The sequence below is a fragment of the Lepidochelys olivacea genome (assembly GCF_965140295.1).
Source record: "Lepidochelys olivacea isolate rLepOli2 genome assembly, chromosome: 4".
NCBI lineage: Eukaryota > Metazoa > Chordata > Testudines > Cheloniidae > Lepidochelys > Lepidochelys olivacea.
In genome coordinates this window covers 40854246-40872640 of record NC_140414.1, presented here as the reverse complement: position 1 = coordinate 40872640, position 18395 = coordinate 40854246, and the positions used below count along the sequence as shown (strand labels likewise).

The window sequence follows — 18395 nt, the reverse complement described above, 5'->3', positions numbered from 1 at the left end:
GATGAGGTGCCACATGGAGACAGAGTTGAACTGCATGGAACCATATGCAAGATCAAGGCCTTTAGCTGCTTCCCAGGTACAGTTTAGATAATACTTAGCACTTACTAGACATTGCAGTGGCATCTTCAAAGTGCTATACGAACAGTAACAAATTAATCCTCATCAAACCTGTGTGGTAGGTATTCATTATGCAGATGGAGAAACAGAGCAGCAGTGAAGTTAATTAACTTGAGTAAGGCCATACAGCAAGTCAGTGGAAGAACCAGGAATAAAACTCAAGAGTGTCTGAATCCTGCATTGCCACCACTAGACCATACAGCTCAAAAAAAAGTTTGGACAATGATCTGAATACATCTGAACCTAGTTTGTCTGGCTATTTCACAGACAGAGGCTTTCAGCGCTTTCTACGAGGTCAATCACATCACCAGCAAAGTAGCACTAAGCGTGAGGCTTCACTGCACAGTTAGCTCAAGCTATAATCTGAGTGTTAATACTAAATCAATTCCTGCCCCCACACAAAAATCTCTAGCTAAAGTGTGCTTTAAACTCAAGCCAGCTGCCCTGTCAGGTAATGTCTACACCACAGCTTGGGGGATGCAATACCTAGCAAGGGTAGACAGACTCATGTTAGCTCAGCTTGAGCTACGATGCAAAAAATGAGGCACAGGCAGTGGCTTGGACTAACCACCCAAGCTCAGACCCAGGGGGTTGGGCAGGCTTGGACTCTGACAGCTAGGCCGTGCTGGAACATCCACACTGCTATTTTTAGCACACTGGCTCAAGCAGAGCTAGTCTGAGTCTGGCTGCCTGGCCTGGAAATCACCCTCCCGACCCAGGAGCAGTGGAGACATACCCTTAAGGAGGGTGTGTTGAAGCTCCAGTGATGCTGCCGCTAGACACACAGTGGGGATATAACAGCTCGAGTTACAACTCATCAGTCTCTGCTGCTAATCCAACCACTCCGTGTAACTCCTGTGCTGTTCTGAAGGCTAGCTCGAGTGCAGGAACTTGAGTGTACTAACTCGAGCTATCTGTTGCAGTGAAGAGAAGCCCTACAAGAAATCTAATGCAGATAAAGCCTGACATTCTCTGCCCCTTGAATACATCCCCAGTGAGTTTCTGAGAAGGGAATGACATAACTGCATTTGCTACTTTCCAATTCTCCAGGTGGTAACTCACAAAAGTCCAAGAAGGTCATGTCCATGAATTACAAGCTTTGGTCTAAAAAAAACAAAAGATTGTTTCATAAAAAGTAAAAAGCGGCAGCTGCCTCTACCCAGGGTAAGCACTATTGAAGCCTGCGGACAGCACACATACCACAGGACATTCAAAGACTGCGGAGTGTTAAAAATCAGGGATTCTTGGAGTATACTAGAGAACCATGAACAATAACAAAAGTGCAGATAAAAATGAATGAAATAGAGGAAATGTTCAAAGCAGCAGCTGCATGTACATGCAATACTAAAACATGTCCCCAGCACACCCAGCAAACATGTAAAAGCTCCAAGAAATGTCCTTGGATTGTGGCTTGAATTAAATTAAGTATTTTCAGGGGGCAGAACAGCAGGGTAAGTGACACTGGCTGTTGAGGGAGTTAGTGTGAAATTACATCTCCTGAACCCTAGAATATCACCAGACATTTCTGCTTCAGTCTCATAATTTATGTTGACTGAAGAAACCCCAAAATGAAAGGCATCAAACCCATTCGGTGGAGAATTACAGTTTTATATAATGGTCTGTGAGTCAGGGTCACAAAATCAGGGACAGGAATCGATCCTGAGTCAACAACAGAGCTCCCGCTGATGATAATGATTGTACAAAGGATGAAGAAGAATATGACCATGTCATAATTAAACTTTCAGAGGCTATGACAAGTCTTTGGAGTCCACGCAAATTTTTCCATTAGCATTAATTGGAGATGGATCAAACACGTAGCTAGTAAAATTGCTAGTGCATTCAGCATCAGTCAGTGGGAAAATTCTGCAGGATACTTTTAGGACTGTCCCTGTGTCTGCCATTTGTTTATTTAATCATTTGTACATGGAATTATCTAATTTGCATGCATGACTGCAGAAAACATATGTGCAAATAATGTGTGCAATAGCAAGCCTTAGTTATCCACAAATGTGTTTCTTCCAGCATCATTACAGTTCAGAGTTAACATCATACTGCTCGGAATTAGGACCGTTCACAACTTTCTTTGAGTTGGTGTTTCAGGTTTATCTAGGCTAGTGCATAGGGTCACTGTACATTGCAAAGTTTATTTTCACAACCATGAGGAGCAGAAACTTAATATTTATATGATATTCTTATATTCTGCAGAAATCCTAATATATCATGGGCTGCATAGATACATTGAGCAAGTAGGGAGTTTGGCATCCTCATTCTTTATAGAGTTAAATCAAGAGACATGTTAGAAATGAAAACAGAAGAAAAAGGGAAGTTACAGATGTAGACCAAGGGAGAAAAGAGATCCTTTCAGGGTGGATTTGAAAACAGCTAGGAGTTAAGTAGAAAGAACAGGCGTACTTGTGGCACCTTAGAGACTTACAAATTTATTTGAGCATACGCTTTCGTGGGCTTGTGATGTACAGGAAGGCACTTCTAGATGACATGAGCTACAGATGACAGGCTCTTACACCATCAGTGACAAAAGAGTGCAAAGTGTCAGAGAATAAGTTCATGCTAGATGAGCACATGGGTATAGAATGTGACTTTAGGCACTGCCCTGAAAATTGTGTAAGCTGCAGTCCCCAGGAGACATTGTTATTCTGTGGCTATGTCGACGCTATGCGCTAGGGGGCGTGATTCCCAGCTCACATATCCATAGGAGTGCTAGCTCTCATCTGAGTTAGGACACTAAGAACAGTAGTGTAGCCACAACGCTTCCAACAAAGATAAATTCAACATTTCAACAAAATTCAACAAAGACAAAAGGTAAGGTGCTACACTTAGGGAAGAAAAAACAAATGCACAAATACAGAATGGGGGATAACTAGCTTGACAGCGGCACTGCTGAGAAGGATCTGGGAGTCGTGATGGATCACAACCTCAACATGAGTCAACAATGAAATGCTGTTGCCAAAAAAGCAAATGCAATTTTGGGCTGCATTAACAGAGGCATTGCATGAGGTGATAGTACTGCTCTACTCAGTGCTGGTTAGGCCTCATCTAGAGTCCTGTGTCCAATTTTGGTCACCACTGTATAGAAAGGATGTAGAGAAACTGGGAAGGATCCATAGGTGAGCAACGAAGATGATCAAAGGGATGGAATGCCAGCCATATGAGCAAAGGCTGAAGGAACTGGGTAAGTTTAGTTTGGAAAAGTGGAGATTAAGGGGTGGGGGACATGATAGCAGTCTTCAAATACTTGAAAGGCTGCCATAAAAAGACGGAGAAAAATTGTTCTCTCTAGCCAGAAAGGGCAGGGCAAGAGACAATGGGTTCAAACTACAACATAGCAGATTTAGATAAGATCTCAGGAAAAACTTCCTAACTGCAACAACAATAGGACAATGGAACAAACTGCTTCGGGAAGTTGTGGAAGCTCCTTCCCTGGAGGTTTTCAAGAAGAGGCTGGATAGCCATGAGTCTTGGATGATTTAGATCCAAGTCCTGCATCCTGGCAGGGGGTTAGACTAGATGGCCCTTGCGGTCCTGTCTATCCCTATGGCTCTGTGATTCTATGAAGAGCATAGGCAGCACCGCGGTGCTAGCCGCCCTGAGTACAAACCCACCTGAACCCTGTGGGTACGTATTTGGGGCTGCTCGCGTGTGCTGCTGCTGTCTGTGCTTTTGCGGCCAACTCCCTCTGATTAACACGGCAGCTCAGATGAGAGCTAGCATGAGTACATCCGCATGGACATGGAATCACATCCCTAGCTCATACTGTAGACCTAGCCAGAGACACCCCTCAGAGAAACAAACAATTTCTCCTGGGTCCTCCTTGGTACCAGCAGCAAATCACATCCCCCTGTGCCAGCTCAGCCAAGGTTCCACCTTCCTCCACCACCGCCTCTCGGGAGCAGTTACACCACGTAAAGCTAGTGTAAGTCAGATCAGAATGTTCCTCCACATGTGTAGGGCAGCAGGGAATGCCCTAAACCTACCCACATCCAGTCGACAGCCAAAAAAAGCAAAACCAATGTTCTTACAGACCAACTTGCCATTACTTATGGCTTGTCTCTATGGAGAGTTAGTATGCAGCAACCTGAGGAGTAAATCTACAGTTCAACTAGCCTACCTTTCACTAACTGACTGCGTGGATCCTACTACCACATGCTACAAGTTCAGTACAAGTTTCACAGCAGCGACTGCAGGATCTACGCAATCAGTTAGTGCACGGTCGGCTGGTGCATCGCAGATGTACATTCCAGCTTACTACACACTAATTCTCTGCACAGACAGTCCCTTAGTTTATAACTGTACTTGAGTATACTCGTTAAAGGCAAATAGCTCCCTTCACTTCAGCGGGACTACTTGTATGAATACGGGTTGCAAGACTGGCCTTTAGATTTGTGGCAGCCAGAGTTCCATTAGAGGCATCAGTGGGAGTTTTGTTTTGTTTTTAAGAGAGAACTGCCAGGCTGATAGGAAAGTGTCCTGTGGGCACATTAAACACAGATGTGAGCAAGTCCATCCATCTGTCCTCAGGCACGGCTTCCTTTGGCTTCAACAGCAGTTTTGCCTGTATAAGGGCTGCAAGGTTTGCTCTGTGGCTAGCACAGTTAAAACTGCCATTTTACAATGTAAGCAAGAAATTACACACTCAGGTCTGAAAAAAAGAAGCTAAGTTTTTATCACTTTTTGTTTTAGTAACACAGCATGTCAACACTGAAAAAAGTCTCTGAAAATCATAAATACAAGTAAACCCAAATACCTGAAATAACTATACCAGATCCTGACTACACCCTCTTCCTTAGGATAGTATCTCCTAATAGCAGCAGGGGTTACAAATCCCACTGTCCTTTCTCAGCCAAAACCCACATTGAAGTCAAGCCCTGAGTAAAGGTTGTACCATCGTATCTCCTTCTGGTGCTGTGATTTCTAGATGAGACTGATCATTATAAGGACAAAGTTCTAGTGTGAGCTCACAATATTGCTGGCTCTTGTGGGTTTGTTATACCCTTGATGTTCCTTGAATATACTTTTATGTGGTTTTGTTAATTTCCACAACAAGCTGTATTCAGTAACGTGGTGTTACCAACCTGGAACAATGACCCAGATCCTTCCAACACTTAGGAATAGAAGTAATTTTACTTCTATGGCTCTTCTCTAACAAGCAGAGTTATTAATGTATATAAATGTGTGAGGGATCAGGTCCCATGTCAGCACCTGTCAGGCTGTCTTTGCACAAAGCTAGTTAGGTTTTGCTACCGAAGGCCTCGTTAAAGAAAGATGATGGCAGATTTCATTGCACTCCACGTGTTGATTATTGAAGAAATAATAAATTCCTTTCTCTCCAAAGTTGGTGGAGTGTGAAACATCTTTCCCATTAAGAGAATGAATCTGGGGGTCTGTGAGGTAGATGAGGCCTTTTCCATTACCAGTCACCCAACCTGTAGAATAAAGAATACATCTGAATATAAAATGACATACAATAGTCCCTTCACTTCATTGTGTTCTGTAATTAAGCTCCACCCACCCCAAGTCTGATCAATTTTACATAGGTGGAATTCTGCTGATGTCAGTGGAGTTACTCCTGATTTACCCCAGGGTAGGTGAGAGCAGAATAAGGCCCTTAACGTCTGTACTGATATGCAGGTAAGAACACATTCACAAGATGACATTAGGTCCCAATAGCATCTTGTTTTTGGCTTTACCCTGCTAAGGGAGGAGGGTACTTGAGTCAACAGCTTGGAAGGTCAGGTCATCAGCTCTAACCCAGGAGAGCCTGTGAAGCTAAAGAGGGGATGAATGGTTTCAGCCATTTTGGGGCTTGCCAGTCACAGGGAAGGAGAAGGGTGGCATGGGAACTGCTACACTGTCTCGGTGTTACCTGAGGAGCCCCCTTTGCAGGGAAGCCCCTCAGGGGCCCATTTCTGTTAGCTTTAGTTTAGCTTTCACATGGGTGGAGTGACACAAGGTTGCACCACACTAGGATCTGGCCCAGGAACATGATTACAGTTTCTCTCACATCACGAAGAAAGGGAGGGTCTCTTTGAGCCGCCAGGTGTTATTTATTTCACATGCCAAAAATTATGGCCTATTTTCTTACACAATGTGAGTCTGAGTCCTCTCTATGCCTCCCCTTGTCTTAGTGACACTGTAAATGGTTTTGTTCTTTGTACAGCACACACTGCTGGAAAATGGGAAGGACACACAACAAACAGAACCAGCCATCATACAAACCTTGCAAATCGACAACCACATCTGTGCCATGGGAAAACTCATGGGAGAAATGGCCAAAGGCCAAGCCATACTCTGTGGCTTTGTACTCTGTTTTTACTACTTTTGTGTTATTAGATAGTTTCACAAATTCTCCCAGAATATAGGGCTCCACACTCACACATCCTTTTATAGATTTGCCTTCTAATATCTGAAAGAAAACAGAATGTTAACGGGTTAAAATAATCCTAGTAGAGATGAAAACAGTGAGAAGTCCTATAGCTCAGCTATCTGAATTCTTATTTGCACTATTACTTTTTTTCACTGCACTAAAAGGATGTAAAGAGCCCCCACACTGTGCCATCCATTTGTTTGGTCCCATCACAACACATCTGGAAGCAGAGCTCACATCTAGCGAGAGAGAAGAAAGTATCAGCTCTGGAAACGTTAATTCAGCCTGGTGACACTAGACACGGGGATCAACAAGTTCTATAGGTATCTTCCTTGTAAAGCAAATGAAAAATATATTGCAAGAAAGTCAGTATAAAAAGTGGGAGAAGGAGATGAGAAGATGGCAGACCAACAACCAGCAGCCGTTCATCTTTTACATGGTCTGTGGTTGGTGGACGTAGTTATGTCTACATATTCAAGCGCTTGAATGTATTCATGCTAAAACTGCATTAGGCCTTGCTAACCAGTGCTCCAGTGTAAAGCAGCATCAATGACAGCATACTTAGCAAAAGCAGTAAAGCAAAGCTCTTTGATCCAAGGTCATTTGCATATTGCATTATAGCATATACGTGAACAACAGAGCAGTAAATTATATTCCACACATGCAGGGACAAAGACATAGAGGACATAGATACTGTGTATAATAGTCTACTTGGCTATTTGTATTTGAAATGCAGGAATCTAATAGAACGTAGTTAAATATGTAAACTAGATTTATAAAAAATAGAGGGATAGATGTTGGCTAATGCTCTGGACCCGGTGCACCATTCAGGTGATGCAAGAGGGCCAGAAAGCCACTGTCTCAGGGTAGCTGCAGATTTCCCTGGAACGGAGGACTCCCCACATGGCTTGTGGCCAGCTATGTTGACTCTAGGCCATCCCCTCCCATCCCTCTCGGTAAGGACAGTGTCTTGGGGGCAAGTCTGGATGTAATGCAACCTGGTGATCCCCATCTGCTCCTTGGGTGCCATTACAAATCAATGCAAATTAGGGTAACCCTCAGGCTGCACTGAATGGGGACTGACTGGACCTGAGGATCTGGCCCACATTATTGTAACCGTTATTTCCAGCAACATTGTTACGATTAGTAATTATTATTTATGATTATTTTAATGATCAAATGAAAAAACAAGTTCCTGTCTCAAGGAATTGACAATCTCAGGGCCACACCCTTCTTGCCTGGCTCATCTGAGTAGCAAGGCCACTGGAACCTTCATCGAAGCGGGTGGGCCAAGGACAAAGTGGCAGAGGAATTAAAATACTATTTAAATAACCTGCAGAATACAACTGTAACATAAATAACCAGAATACAAAATGTAGCCACATTATAATATTTAATTATAGTACAAACAAACAGGCAACTTTAGTTCTAAACATGGGGACTGCATTTTTTCCCCTCAGCACATGTTTCCTTTGTTAAAAAGTGGGGGGCATGGTCCTTTTATAAGTGGGGAGAGCCACGGCTCCCTGCCCCCCATTCTGGCACCAGTGCTGAGCAGTCCCACTTAAATCAATGAGCCAATTTAAGTGAATAAATGGAGCAGAATTTTACCCAAATTCTGGTAGTTCCGAGAGCACCATTAGAAGTATAGGCTAAATTTTAAAGAAGCATACTAAAGGTGCAGCTACTAAAATAGTACGTGCACCTGCAGGCAAACATGAGCCCTCATATTTCTGTGCACAAACTGGTTAGGTGCTAACACAAGTTGGGCAACTACACCTACCAGCTGGTTAACTGAACCCTTCCCTGCCCAAGTTACACACGTAAAGGTATGGGTTTGGTGGCCTGGCAGGACATACATACTTTTACAGGTGCATCCATTGCACCCTTTAGTGAGAATCTGTGCTTGTATGTTAGATGTTTTTTCATCTTTAAATAATCAAACTTGTTTACCAGGTAATGGCATTTGCCTCTTAGGGGACCTCTACCCAGTGTTTCGGAGTGTGAACGAGCGAGCCTCTCTGGGTCGACAGACTTGGCCTAGCGAGGATCATACAACTGTTCTAAAAACAGCTGTTTAGACAGTGCTTTGAAGTTACGGCTTGAGCTCAGACTCTGAAGCCTACGAAGCGGCGGTCTACCCTTAGCCAGGAGGCTCACTTCCATTTGCTCCAAAATGCTGTGTTTACATATCCACTGTGTATGGGACACAAGTGGCTTATAATAAATTATTGTTCTGCAGAGATCTTGTAACTTTCCTAATTTTATACCTTTCTCTCTACCCACTGTTCTACAGGAGAAACATTCTCTGATCATTTCCTGCTGGCTTCTGTAAGCTCCCTGCTTCAGTTGATTTCAGTTCAGGATTTCTTACCAGGAGTACTGCAGAGGGGATATAAAAGATCTGTGTTGGGATCTTTTGCTCATACAGCCTTTTGTTGAATTCTGTCACGTAGTACTGGGCAGTCATTTGTCGCTCTACATCAATGAAATGATTAAGAAGCCCCTTTTCTTCTTTATACTCTTTCCCAACATACCTACATGGGAAAAACAGACACACAGCATAGCCAATTCCTCAGGCAGATAGCAATAAGCAAAATCCTCATTGGGATGCAAATCATCACCACAAATCCACTTTGTTGTTCAAGAGCAAAGCTATTTATTGGTAACTTATTTAAATGACAACAACTGAAATCTGGTCTTGTACCTCTTGATGGAACAACAGAAGTTAGCTCTGAAAGATCTTAGTCTTAGGGTGAGAATTTCAAAAGCGTGTAAATGAATTTGGCATCTAACTCTAGCTGACTTCCACTGGAGCATATTGCACCTTTGAAAATCCCACCACACTCCCTAATAACCCATATACCACATTTACTCATGATCCAAAATCCACATTTCCTTCTGCCAAGCAGCAAGCAATGCCTCTAGGTGCTGTGGCCTTGGTGAAGTGAGCTGGTAGACTTATTCCAGTTCTTAGGGCAGGGGTGTCCATTTCACAAAGCCATGGCACAGAATAAAATGTTATCCATCTCTCAGACATGCCATGCTCCGCCCTGCCCAGCTCTCTCCTTATCCTCTTGAGAACAAGACAGCTAGGCTCAGATTTTTAAAGCCATTTAGGTGTTGCTGCGCTCAGCATTGCAATGCCTAACTGATTTAGGAGCCTAAATCTTACTTTCAAAAGTGATTTAGACACTTGGGAGCCAAAATCTCTGACTGTAAATGGGATTTAGGCTCCCAAGTGTCTAAATCATTTTTGAAAAAAAATCAGACTTGGGCGTTACAGCACTGAGCACAGCAAGACCTAAAGACCTCAACTCGAGGCAGAGGACAAGACTTGGCAATTAATCTTGTGCCCATGAGCAACCTCTACTCATATTTGTATTAAAACACAACAAGCCTGCACTCTACTGTGTGCCTTGTTTACATACAAGCTTGCACTGAAATCACTAAATTGGTTTTAATTTGACTATTTTCCTATTTTATGCAAGTCTGTGTGTGAATAACTCTCATTTCAGATTACGAGTGTTGTATCTGGATTATATTTAAATTGGAAATAGGAATGCAAAATGAGAGAATCTGAAACAACAAAAGGTGTGAAATAAAATCCATTCACTTACTTCTGCGCAAGTTTGTATGTAGACAAGCCCAAGGGCATAATAGGAAAATGGACAGTAAATGTAACACAGTGTCAGATAACATAGAAAACAATAATGAAGCAATTGGTTCTTTTTAAATACCTGTCCCAATGGAAAGCTGTAACTTCAGAATCAAACTGGGTAACAAGAATATCCAGAGCTATAACAGTGAGGATCAATCAAATAGCCAGGAGCTTTGGAAGGGCTATAAAACCCTTTTGCTTCAGGATATTAACAGCTCTTAACAAATGGAGATTAGGAAGAAATACTTGCCCTGGGAACAGGTTATTCCATAATTCCCCTATAACATTGGGGTTTCTTGCACCTTTTTCTGAAGCACCCGGTACTGACCACTGTCAGAGACAGGACACTGGACTAGCTGGACCTTGGGTCTGATCCAGTATGGCAACTGCCATGTTCCTATGTGTGCAGAATTAGCCCTGATTAAAATTTCATTTCAGCAATTTGTGCTTGATCAATACCTTCCCAAAGTTTCTTCTTGATGCAGAAAGTGTATCCAAAATGCAGTCCTTTGTTTGCCTTCCTTCGCCACGCTCAGGTAGTCTCCAATATACACAGCTGTTTCCTGGCCTGTCCACAGCCCAGATTTCTTGGAGTATTTCAGAAGAAGAGCAGCTACCAAAAGAAAACCCCCACACATGAAACTGACAGCTTCTTTAGCAATGTTGTTCTATACCAGTAACCAAGGATGAAACCTAAGAGCTATCAGTTTTTTTCGTTGGGATTGATGTCCATGCCCAGACAAAGTTTCAAAGCTCTGCTACCCTGTCACACTCAACTATTACAGCGCAGTATTGAAACAGCATCTTTTGTAGAAGCGCATCTGTAAGTGGAAATATATAAGATAGTTAGGCAAAATGCGTTGCTTTGGCAGGACACACTGTAGGGCTGCTTTGCGGTTTCCTGCCCCCGTCTTGTACACTAATAAAAGTTTAAATGATTAGGGAGTCCAGAAGAAAAACTATTAGCAAGTAGAGAACACAAAATATCTACAGGAAGAATGAAATGCATTTCACTCCTGCTCTGTAATGCCCCTGCTATGTGCCAGTCATAAGCCTCTCGCTCATATATAAGCCTGAATACCACCAAATTGTGTGGCACTGGACAGTTATACTGATAAGAATATCTAGACTTATACTAGTTAATGCTAACACAAATTTGGAAGGAATATAAAACCTTCACGGTTAAAACCAATGTACTGCTAGGATTAGGACAGAGGTGGGAAAACTACAGCCCAGGGGCCACATCCGGCGCTCGAGCTCCCACCGGGAAGCGGGGTCTGGGGCTTGACCTGCTCTGGTGCTCCAGCTGGGGAGTGGGGTCGGGGTTTTGCCCCACTCCGCCTGGTTCCCGGAACCAGCGGCACATCCCCCCTCCGGTTCCTACATGTAGGGGCAGCCAGGGGGCTCTGCATGCTGCCCCCACCCCAAGCGCACCCCTGCAGCTCCCATTGGTCAGGAGCTGCCAGGAACTGAAAGCCAATGGGAGCTACAGGGGCAGTGCCTGCACACAGGGCTGCACGCAGAGCCGCCTGGCCGCGCTTCTGCATAGGAGCCGGAGAAGGGGATGTGCCATTGTTTCTGGGAGCTGCGTGAGGTAAGTGCTACCCGGAGCCTGCCCCTGATCCCCTCCCATGCCCCAACCCCCTACCCCAGCCCTGATTGCCCTCCCGCCCACCAAACCCCTTGGTTCCAGCCTGGAGCACCCTCCTGCACTCCCAACTCCTCATCCCCAGCCCCACCCCAGAGCCTGCACCCCCAGCCAGAGCCCTCACCCACTCCAGCACCGCAACCCCCAATTTTGTAAGCATTCATGGCTCGCCATACAATTTCCATACCCAGATGTGGCCCTTGAGCCAAAAAGTTTGCCCACCCCTGGATTGGAGGAGACCTTCATGTGGAAGTAGATTCTCTCACATTTGCCCACTGCAGGGCTCGTATACCTTCCCCTGAAGCATCTGGTGCTGGCACTGTCAGAGAGTGGATACTGTACTAGATAGACCATGGCACTTAGAGCTGGGCAGGAAATGATTCTACAAGAATTTTCAAGATTTCAAATAATTTTCCCATCACAAATTGAAATCTCAATATTCACAAACTGAACTTCTGATTTTTTTTTTCAGATCAGATCAATCAAAATGTTTAATCAAAACTTACCCTCTTCGGATTAGAGCCACACATTAAGCTAGTGCTTCGCTTCAGTTGTTTATTAACTTTGTGAGCTAGCAGACAGAGCTCCTAGACTCACAGATTGAGAACAGAGTTTTATTGAAATGAACAAAATATAAAACTCACAAGGACCTTAAGACAAATTAAAAATAATTGAGAGATTCTGGCAGCAGGTACAGTCTTACTTGGTTTGGTTAACGGATCAAAGGAAGAAACTGGATACGATATTAAGCAAAACAGTAAACTAAGCCAAAATGTTGTGCTGCCCTGGCTTGGCTCTTTTTTCATTTAAATGTAAATATTTTGAAAAATGAGGAGGGCCTAAAAATATCCAGACTCTTGAGATCTATATAATCCTAGTAAGAAGTACAGACCTGATTCTGCAGCCTTTACTCAGACATAGTTTCATAGATGTTCAAGACCAGAAAGGACCAGTCCCTACTCTACTCTCATCTAAATTATTGGCATAAATCAAAATGAGAATCAAAGATGTGACCCTCAGTTTACAGGGGCAGTACTCTAACCTCTGAATTAGAGGGCCAATGTACAAACACATATGAATAAGAATTGCAAGATCAGACTCTAGATTTCTATCTATCTTTGAGGGATTTATACCTTGTTCATCATCATAGTAGGAGTGCCAGCCTGCATGTAGTTCAAAATCCCTTCTTACCCTCTTATAACTGGATTTGGGATTACGATGGCACATAACATATACACACAGGGGAGATGTTACTTACAGTATGCTTTATGGAGCTGTCTAGCCTTCAATATTCCAGTAGACTCCAGTCTCTGCACTAGCCAGTGATGCTCAACACCTGACAAGAGCTTCTCATAGTCATCATCCTCTAGAAAGCGAGCTTTTAGGATTTGTTCTTTGGTTCTCCCAGGCTCAAAGACAAGAGAGCTCCCACTGGAGTTCAGAAAAGATGGACTCTCTAGTTCAGAGAAACTGCTGGAAAACTGCGCTGATTTGTACCATGATTTCAGAGAGGAGCTTGAGCTGTGGCTGCTGTTCAGAACATTCCTGTACTTTTCCGCTTCATCTTCCTCTGTGGTAGCACAGTCATTAAAATTGTCAGCTTCTGGCTTCTTCCTCCCTGATGGTGAAATTCTGATCCCAACCCTGTGGTTAAGTTGAGGCCTTGGAGCATTCATGGCAGGAGTGTTGTTTACTGAGCTCCCTCTATTGCTGAAAGCAAACTCCCATTCATCTTCTGTATCTGCCTGGGTGTCAACTTCAGGCATTTCAAAAGACCCATTTCCAGCAGAAGATTTATTAATCCAGTTACGTACAAAGGAACCACTTGCTATTTTTGACTTGTTGCTTATAGATGTAGTAGTACCTACCTTACCTATAGGTATATGAGGCTCAACTGACAGATCATCTGTACTGTCTACAGTATCTCCTTCCGGGTCAATCCACACATAACTATTTCTAGATAATGGCTCTGTGATTCTTTTATACGCTTCGGCATCTATTACATTTCCTTCCACTCTGCTGCGCTGAGTAGGGCTGTGAATAACACTGAAGTCTCTATTGCTATCCTCGGTTCTGGACTCAATCATTTCAAAGGATTCTAATTCTACCAAGGAAGAGGAAATCATCTCCCTCTCAGGTCTGTTGGGACCAGAAAAATGGGAACCCTTTAAGTCCACGAAAGAAATAGCATTGTTCCTGAAGTCTATACTATTGGCATCCCCTGCGTTCTGTTTTGAGGCATCCCTTTCAGGTTCTGTCCCCTGCAAGAGCCCTTCTCTGGAAGCTGAGGACACATCTGCTAGTCTATTAGCAAAGAGCATATTATTCTTTAATGAATGCTGAGAAGGACCTGAACAGCCACCTGGTGACTCCTGAAGAGAGAGATGATGAGTTTGGAAGGACGAGTGCAGGCTCCCGCCTTGAACATTTCCCTCAGTAGATTCAGTTGAGACTGTGCAACACTGCTCATCCACTGAGCCCTTTCCCCTTTGTTGCCAATCTCTGGGAAGCGTATTGCTGGCGTTGCAATCTAGCTCCTCCCAGCTAGCAGAGGAACTTGATTTTGACAACTTGCTCCAAGACTTCAAAGAACTAGTGGTTTGACTCCTGCTTTGCAAACTGCTGAAAATGCCATTTTCATCCTTGGTAACTTTGTCTAATGGCTTGCTCTCCATTTCTTCTACAAGGGAGACGTTCATTGCATTAGAACTAATCCATCTCCTTCTTGTTTGCCCATGGAGTCTCTCATGGCTTCTTGTGTTTTGTGAAGCAGAGATTTTGGCAATGTCCTTGCCACCGCATAATTTTTCTTCAGTGTTACATATAGTGTCTACATTTTTAGTGTCAGTTTTTAAGGCAGTGATGCAAGCTCCCATTTTGGCTTCTCTGTGCCTGGTTTCCTGGCTCCTGCAAGTACTTTCAAACACTTCACTTACTGACCTATGATGCTGGGAATGCATTTCAAGGATTTTCTCAAAATTCACTTCACCACGCAAGATAGGCTTTTCTACTACACCTTTGTAGCTATCAGGAACATAAGATCTGGCATCTGAATTAGGGAAGCTTTGTACTTGTAAATGCTCCTTGACAGACATGATCAAAGACATGATCTCTTTGGCAAGTGTTTCTTTGTCTTGATCTTCTGTAAAAGGTGAAGTGCTGTAAGTGTACAGTTTCTCCATGGCTTCGCTACATAGCTGTCTCACCACACAGAGTCTCTCGCTCTGCCCGTAGAGCTGCCGATTAACTGTTGTAAGGCAAAAAGCTGCTTTAATGAAACTATGAAGCTCCTGCCTGCTAGTGACAGGGTCATTTTCTTTCTTGGTGAGGAGACCAATTTCAAAGGATTTCTTAGCTTCAGACAAATAGAACTTTCTCTTCTCTGGAGGACATTGTGTGGAGTAACTATAGGACAATAAGCATGTGCCACGGATGTTCTGAAAAGGAAAAAGGATGAGAAGTCAATGAATTAGAAATCTGGAATTCTGTTCCAAATAAAAAGAAAAAAGTGCTGTTTCTTCATGCATTTCAAGGCACAGATACCAACTCTTACAGCTCGTTTCTGCATTTCTAGGAAATGAGGTAAGGATTGTCTCATATATCTGATTATGCTGCTTTATTCTAAATTTGCTTAAAGTTGCATGGGGGTGAGGTATTAACTTGCAAAGCACTATCACTCTGGGGGATCTCTCTCTCCGCCTGTCTTTCTTCCTCTGTGGTTTTAGATAGGAGTTCTGGGAAGGGTGCAGCATCCTGCCCAAGTCCCAGATGTGAACTGAAATCATACTCACCACTGCTGTGAGCACAAAAAGCGGGGTGTACTGGCTGAAGGCAGCTGCCAGCTTGCAGGCTTCAGCAGCTGACAGGAAGCGATGGTCAAACTCTTGGAGAAGGCGCTGTTAAAACAGCAGGATAAAAATTCCTTTACACACTATGTCATCTTTGTAATGTCATGTTCGTGGAGGTGGACAAAGGCAAGTAACACTTATAGGGTATGTCTACACTGCAATGTAAGTCCAGGGTTAGTAGATCTTGAGTTAGCAGAGCCTGGATTTGTTAACATAGGGTTTGAGTCTCTACGCTCATCTATGACCCTAGGTTAGGAATTGTTGAACCCTGGGTCCCAACTTGGGCCTGGAGCATCTACACTACATTATCTGGGCCTGAGTCCAACCACCCATATCTCAGATTTCCTAGCACCCTCCCAAAATGTGGCCGCTCTAGCCCTTTATTCGTGGTACAGTGTGGAAAAACTTGACGGTCCAGAGGACAAAGGAAGTCAGCTCATGGAATACTTTTGGTGGACTCCCAGAACATGGATCTAGTGGGGCTGTGTCTACATTGCAAAGCAATAGAGCTTGAACTGTGGGTCGTGGCTTGACTCAGGCTCAGATCCTCCACCCTCCTGGGGTCCTGGGTCTGAGCCCTAGGTTAGAGTGATTTTTGTGTGGATGGAAGCGGGGTTAGGCTTGAGCCTGAGTTTGAATCTTGGGCTTCCATTGGTAGCATTGCATACCCATAAAGACTTGACTGTATAATGAGGGTAATAGTAATGTGGTGGGAAATAGTTGGAAATAAAAGGGCAGAGTCTGATCTCAATTACACTGAGGTAATCCAGTATAGTTCCATTGAAATCAGTGGGACTGATCTGACTGCAGAGCCCAGCTGCATCTGCTGAGAACATGAGTCATAATTTGGCCTGATGTCATGAAATGCTACAACTTCATTAAAATAAAATCAGGTAAAGCAGTAAATTGAGGATTCCTATAACTACATTCAATTGGCCATGGATTTTGTAGTAGTCATTTTATGTCCAACAGAAATTAAGCTATATATCTAACCAGAAAACAGGAAGATACTAAATATAGCCAATGCACATGAATTAAATTGCCTTGTGAACCTTAACTTCTAGGTATCCTGATTTCTTCTGACTAACTGTGCAGCCTTACTGTTTACATTAACATAGTTCAACAGGAATTTTGTCTGAGCAAGATCTGATTTAGGACCACAGGACTTGACACACTGTGGAAGAAAATGAAAGTCCCTGTTTGTTCCAATGCAATGCTATGTTCAGATTGCACTTCTAGTTCAGAAGGAAACTGATTTCTCCTCTCAAGTTATGTGAAATAAATGACTTCATTATAGGACAAATCCTGAGATGCACTGAACATGATCCACTCCCTATGGGATGAATCCTGAGATCTTTAAGAAGTTAAAACATAATAATTACTCAGGCAAATTGCCATTGATTTCAGTGAAGATCAAGACTCAGTCAGGATAGAGCATGGTCCTTAGAATTTGATTAGTTGAGTCCACTAGGTTTTGCAGATGCTCAACACCTCTCAAGTTTTGTGTCCATAAGAGGCTTTCTCTTTAATGAGTCTTGGGCTATTGCCAGAGCAAGATACTAGATTATCTACACTAATGGTCTGATCAATACCAATTCCTGTGTCCCGGAGACCCTTCCCATCACATTGGAAGTTTTAAGAGGTGTCTAATTTTGGTCTTAACAATGTTCACACAGTGTTCCTTCAATTTGTCCTGGAGGGAAATGACACCCACTTTGTGTTTAGGTGAGATAATGAACTCTTTGGCTGGCGTTGTAGAGCTTCCCCAAGCACTCAGTGCAAGGACAAGAGTAGGAAGTTTGGCTGCGGTTGGTGCAACTAGACAAGGATCAGCAAAAGACTTCTAATATATGAATATTTACCAGGTCAACTTGAGAGTTGTTTTTAAAACTATTATAATCTTTCTCACTCATGGAAACAAAGATGTCAGCCAAAATACCCAGTGATGTAGCAATTCCCTGAAAAATAAAAAACAAACAAACAAGTGTTTTTTCCATTTTATTTTCTATTTTTGACGCTGCTGTACAAGACACAAAGATAAGGACATCTACAAGACACACAGAGAAGAGAGGACACATGGGGAAATCTAGAGCAGGAAACGAATTAGCCAAACTATATTTTTTGGATTATTATAAATGTGCGGGCATTGGGGAAAAATGAAGGCTGGTGTAAGTCTGTATGGCTCTACTAAACTGAATTAAACTGCATTCATTTACACCAACTAGGGAACTTGCTCTGTATTATAGGAGGGATTTGAATGAGGATTGGAATTTTGTTACATTCTTCCTTCCTATTTTCTCCAGCCTGTCAGCTTTCAAGGTGTGACAAATACGGCACAGCATCATGTGACATAAGAATATCTTCAGACTAAATGCTACATTAAATCCTGACTAAACAGATTTTGGAAAACAGGTTCTTAATCTGTTTAGGCTCAGTTTTAACACTCTACTAACTTTAGCTGCACAACAATAATTTAGAACTGATCAGTTTTTCTCAAACTATTTGCGAGGCACAAGGAAAAATTGTCTAGACAAGCGCCATATCAAATGCAATCAACATGCAGTTCTGCTGATAGAGCACCAAGCTACTGAAGAGTTAATGTTGCCCTGAACTATTTTATGAAGCACTTAAAAAAATCCCAGATTTTGACAAAAAGGCAGGAGCTCCAGTTAACGACAATTTAACTCTGGGGATTGGAATGAGCAATTTTGAATAGGGGTCAGTGAACCACAAGAATTT

General features: G+C 43.0%; 1 protein-coding gene across 1 annotated transcript in view; it reads right to left on the bottom strand.

The window, feature by feature from the left end:
* Positions 1-4804: 4804 nt before the first annotated feature.
* The window catches only part of ALPK1 (alpha kinase 1), a 49788-nt gene continuing 36197 nt past the window's right edge, over positions 4805-18395 (bottom strand). The window contains exons 9-15 of the mRNA XM_084626819.1: positions 17519-17614; positions 15600-15704; positions 13067-15245; positions 10620-10773; positions 8874-9036; positions 6352-6538; positions 4805-5558 (exon numbers count right to left, since the gene is read on the bottom strand). Coding sequence (XP_084482945.1) covers positions 5359-5558; positions 6352-6538; positions 8874-9036; positions 10620-10773; positions 13067-15245; positions 15600-15704; positions 17519-17614 — 3084 coding nt within the window. The 3' untranslated portion in view covers positions 4805-5358. The remainder of the gene's footprint in view (positions 5559-6351; positions 6539-8873; positions 9037-10619; positions 10774-13066; positions 15246-15599; positions 15705-17518; positions 17615-18395) is intronic.